General features: G+C 43.2%; 1 protein-coding gene across 1 annotated transcript; it reads right to left on the reverse strand.

The window, feature by feature from the left end:
* Nucleotides 1–2535: 2535 nt before the first annotated feature.
* LOC131679889 (nitric oxide-associated protein 1) lies at nt 2536–5124 on the reverse strand. Its single transcript, XM_058960643.1, has 3 exons — nt 5011–5124; nt 4112–4923; nt 2536–4044 (listed from the first exon to the last, which is right to left on the reverse strand). The coding sequence occupies exons 2-3, from the start codon at nt 4916–4918 to the stop codon at nt 2746–2748; spliced, it is 2106 nt and encodes a 701-aa protein (XP_058816626.1). The 5' UTR covers nt 4919–4923; nt 5011–5124; the 3' UTR covers nt 2536–2745.
* Between the last annotated feature and the right edge of the window lie 312 nt (nt 5125–5436).

A 5436-nucleotide genomic window follows, 5' to 3' on the forward strand; every position in this document is an offset into this window, starting at 1 on the left:
GCACCGAGTACAATTCCGCTAGGTCTCGGCTAATGGATACCCTGCGGGCCCGAGGAAGACCAACCAACGTACCGGTTCGAGATGTGCTGGCAAGCCGCGACGTTCTCTATATGTCCCTTATATACACCTTTGTGAAAACCATCAATATACAAGTCTAACTGCCCCTTGTTATCTCCTTATCATTCTCAGAACGCTCTTCCACCTGTATCAAACCATCTGTATCGAATGAGCCAACAAACACGGGACCTACGGCACGAACATAACACGCTTAACTCGAAATGTAGCCGATCCACATCTGAGCCGTACTACGAAATCGTCTGGAAAAACCCCTGCCATCTTGAGGAGGACCACCCGGCGTCCCAGTACATGATTCCCCTGATGAAGGCCACCCGAGTTTGTAATCCATCCGTTGATCTCACGATGCCTGAAACTGAAATAATTTTCTCTCCCTGCCATCTTTGTCTACCCTCCCTCCCCTGACTCTTATACCCAGAAGTAACACCCCTACCCCCCCCCCCCCCCCAATATCATCACGAAGCATTTAGCTCTTCTTGTCTCTTCTAGTTTTAACTATTATATTATATAATCTCGTTGAAATTGCCCAACTCTACTACCCACAAAAATAACTATAATTACGAATCTTTACAAAATTCAATCATGCCCTCTAGTTATGCCTAGTTTTAAGTTAGTCGTAAAAAATTGTCCCCCTTAATTAAACATTATTTGCTCCAATAATCTCACTGATAAAAATGTCAAACCATATTGCCACAAAAACTAAATGACCCCCCTAATCTTACGAAAACAATATTATCCCCTTGTGTAGATATATAAGATAGCTATAAAATCGCATTAGTTTCATTTTAAAAAAAATCAATATGTAATCCCCTAGTTTTAAGCAATTTAAAATGTAAAACAAAACAAAATTGGCACCTTTAAGCTAACGCAACGTGCCTTATCAAATAAACGATTTGAATAAAAAAAAAAAAAAAGTCATAAGAATGTCGGACGACGACCCGGTGAAGATGGTTCTCGAAAGCGACCCTACCGGAACAAGAAGACGGGGCGCACAGCGAGCACGGTGGATCGACCAGATAAAGGAAGCCCTTTGGATCCTTCGAAGACTGCGAGGCTGCAGCAATGGACGGAGTGGATCGGAGAGCTTCTGCATACTGCAAGAGACAAGGCTCTAGCCTGAACGGTAAGTCAGGTAAGTACTTCATGCTCACCCTAAAGGTCATACTAAACCCCACCTTTCACGAGAATCAGCTGCAACCATTTGTTGAGAAGGCGATGAAGACGGATGAAGGGAATTGTTCCTTTTTAACGACAGTATCAGTTAAACACAACGTTATCAGCTAACTACCCCCAAAAAACCAAGGTGGGACAGTAAGACACAACAAAGGTGGATGCTTGCGACACAGCAAAAATAGCTACCGAGCTCTTCACTGCCCATAAAAGCATAAGAGTCCCATGTGGATTTTTGTCGCAAATGAGTTATCCGTTGGATTGTATTCTGTATCACCACTGAATCACACTGCACAAATAAGATTACCGTGTTTGTTTAGAAAATATAAAAAAATACCAAAACATGGCTGTCCCATCCATTTGGCTCAATGGATGGGACAATCTTGAACAGCGTTTTTCTCGGTTTGCTGTTTTTCAACATGGGACTCATGTTTTTATGGGCAGTTCAGGGAACAGAAAAGCAAAGCGGAATACAATAACCATTTCTGAAAACAAAAATTCTTGCAAACTTCGGCGGTTTTCAAACACGGTCTTCCGCATACTGTACACGGATGGCTCCAAATCACCACTGGGAACAGAAATTCGATTCGACGGATCAGCAGGTAGAACGCTTCAAGATCAATCACAATTTCTCTATTACCAAAGCGGAATTGCTGGGTATCCTGTATGTCGTAAGGATGATCACTAGGAAGGAATATGCCAAAGCCGCGATTATGACTGACTCCTTCGGATCATGCCAAACATTATTGAATGACTTATTGGTGAACGAAAACTACCTTGCAGCGATGATCTGGGAAGAGATAAGAGCATCCGAAACCGAGGACACCATGGTACATTGGATTCCAAGGCATCGAGAAATTGCCGGAAATGAAGGAGCAGACATGCAGGCAGTTGCAGCTGGGACGGGAGCCCAAAATGTATTCAACGCACTCACCCTCGCAGACACCCTGAAGCTTGCAGAAAAATAAATTTGGGACAGATTGACCAGGGAATATCAAGAAATCTCCAAAGAAAAAAGAGCCACTCACTTCCAGTTCATGAAAGCACCAGGGAACAGGATTTGGTGCTCCGGCCTGACAACAGAACAGAAGAGAATCATAAGAATCTCACCAATTGTGTTTTCATTTATTGGAGCTAGCGTCAATCCGACGCTAGCTTAGTCCTGTCACTAAGTTAGTGTCGGTTTATAATGAAAGGAACTCGAAACGCCTCTCCAATAACTAATTTAGATCTTGTATCTTACGTTGATATGAAAAAATACAAACAACCCAAAACGAATCAGTGCAGCTCTCATTTATTATAGAGACATGTTGAGCATTATTTATGTATTGTCTGATATTGATAATTGTGAGAAGCCAATCAAAACTAAAACAAGCAACTATAACAGGGTTACCCTATTTCAGTATATTTAAAAAAATATCTAGTACTGTTCGAATAGTTAAACTTACCCTCGTAACAAGAACATGTAATACACCTAATTGCACAATGTCAATCAACCATTCATTCCTTTTGTTTAACAAAGGCGTCCCCCAGCCGGTATGCTAACGTCCCTCGTATTCTTTTCCCTCGCAGATTCATCCCGTGCGCTAGCAGCGCCGGTTGTCGGACGAAAATGCCTCGTCGTTCCGGAGTCCACGCGCGGAAGGTAGCTTCCACACCGGCGGGTAAATTGATGGCAATCCATCCGGCGGATGAGAGTAGAATATCTGCAACGGATATGTGTTTCGCGATACCGGTTAGTAGAATATCAGTCGATGCTTGCAACTGAGGCCACTTAGCCAGTCGGTCCGGGTCTGCACGAGGTACTCGCAGGTACTCTGAACCCAGCAAAGTGTGATAGATCATATCGGCTTTATCGGTGTCGCAAATCAACGTCGGTAGCTTCGGTGAAGCGTATAGTAGGACTCGTGTAGTAGGTAGACCTTCAAGGTAATCCAAACGCCCAAGACCAGCGAGAAAAAGGGTCATTCCTGTTTTAAGAAGGAATGCTCGGGGACGGATCATTTGCTTGGGGAATACCTGGAGTAACTCATCCGTAGTTAGAAGATTCGTAATTTGATCCGGTTGAACAACACCCGGAGTATCGTAACACCATTTGCTGTTGACATAAATGTCGCTTTTTTCGTTCAACGTCAAAATAGGTACTGCGCCCGTACTGCCTCGCTGGGTAACCGAAAAATGGTCCATCGATTCCGATTGTTCCTGGACGAAAGTTCTTCCGATGTGACCTATTAAAGTAGCATGTTTAACCAATCCGGTACTTTTAGCTTGATGTCTACGTAATTTGTTCTCTTCAATCTGTTTTACCCGCTCGGATTGTAATCTTTTTGTACGAAGAAATAAGCGATAATCCGACGCTCTTAGTATGGGAAATTTCAACATTCTTAACGTTGTTCCAGGCCAAGGACTAGCAGTTGCCCTTTGTACAAGATCGGAAGCCTGTACTTTACAAAAATCGGATTTCAGCAGGGCATTGAATAGTGAACTTTTACCCACGTTTGTACATCCTACCAAGTAGACGTCCCCGCGGGTGCCCCAAACATTGTGCAATTTTGTAATCAGCTGTTCCACTCCGAATCCAGTAGTAGCTGAAATCAGCGCCACATGCTTAATATTGTTTTTGTCGAAACCCGCTTCAAGCATAACCTTAGTAAGATTGTTTCGTATGTCGTCCAAGTAACCTGGACAATCTTTCGGCAACAGGTCCACCTTATTGCCAACAACTATGATCGACCTGTCCGGGCCGAGAATTTCCGATAGACCCGGCCAAATGGAACATGGGAAGTCTAGTAGATCAACCTAAAACATACATTAAGTTCTTTACGTTCATAACAGAGTTGAAACCTTCAAACAAAAATTAACTTACCATTAACAGGACCATCGCTTTCTGATCTTTTATGCGCGAAATCATTTCCACATAATCTTCCGGCGAAACAGTCACATTAATTGCCGTATTATAAGTTTTCAAAAAGTGACATCTCTGGCAAACACTCGTCATGAGTTGTTGTTTGGATTTCCTCTTAAACAGCTGACTGGGCAGGTAACCGGGGATGCTGGGTTCGACACAGTGCAACATGGCTCCACAACCACCGCACGGTATGCTGGAAACCGGTTCCGCCGGATCCGGTGTTCCATAAAATGATTTTCGCTCATCCGTTTCGTCTTCCTCGTAGTATTCATAGTCGGACATCCATTCGCCGGTGGTTGGAGCTTGCTCTACCAGTGATTGGGTATTCGCGTCGGTAGTGCGTTGCACTTTTAGTTCAAGTTTCTGATAGGGCAGATAGTCTACCACTTCAACCGTATCGTCAATTTCACACGGTTCTTCCTCTAGCCGTTCCCCATAGAGATGTTGCAGGGCAACTGGGAAGGGCTGTACATCAACACGGTCCCGGATATGCCGGTATTCTGCAGCCCGAAGCTTTTTCTCGAATATTTTGTTTCGTTTGTAACCCAGTTTTAAAGTATTGCTTTCTACGTACGAGCTATAGTGAATCTTATCTTTTACCTTTTCAAAAAGTTCCTCCGGTGAGCTATACGAGCGGTGTTCTTTCAATTGTGCAGAACTGTCGGATGAAGAACAAGAACGTACCATGAGCAACGCCGAACGCAAGTAACTAATCCGTGAATAGGTGCCGGTAGGTAAAACGCTTTGTAGCGGAATTCGAAACATCGTATCTAATTGAATAGATAAAGAAAAAGAGCATAAGAAGTGTTACAACAGTGAGTATAGCAAAAATATTAGTGAAAAATAAGAATATATACCTGATTTCGATTATTCTGGTTATAATTTCAGATTGTCCCATAGGGTCAACGCTGGTGTGGGTCCAGATGCGGATGTAAATATTTTTTGTTAGCTATCCAAGGTTGCCAGTTTCATTAACCCTTTCATGCCCAACTTTTTTCTAGTGCATGTACCCAGTGAGCAAATTTTCTAGCAGAGACCGCTCTACTACACGCAACCGAAAAACTACCTAAAATTCAGTACTTTTGACTCAATCTCGCGGTATCGTGCAGGAAGGTAAAATTAGGTAAACCGTGTTGAAAGTACCCTCTAAGAACAGTTGGTTTCAAAATCGTCCAACGAAGGACGTTCGTTGGACCAATTTGGACATCGTCCAAATAACCGTTCAACGAACGTCCATCGTTGGACCCGTGTTGAACGATTTTGAAACAATTTTTTGGACTTCT

The sequence above is a fragment of the Topomyia yanbarensis genome, chromosome 1 (assembly GCF_030247195.1).
Source record: "Topomyia yanbarensis strain Yona2022 chromosome 1, ASM3024719v1, whole genome shotgun sequence".
NCBI classification, from domain to species: Eukaryota; Metazoa; Arthropoda; class Insecta; order Diptera; family Culicidae; genus Topomyia; species Topomyia yanbarensis.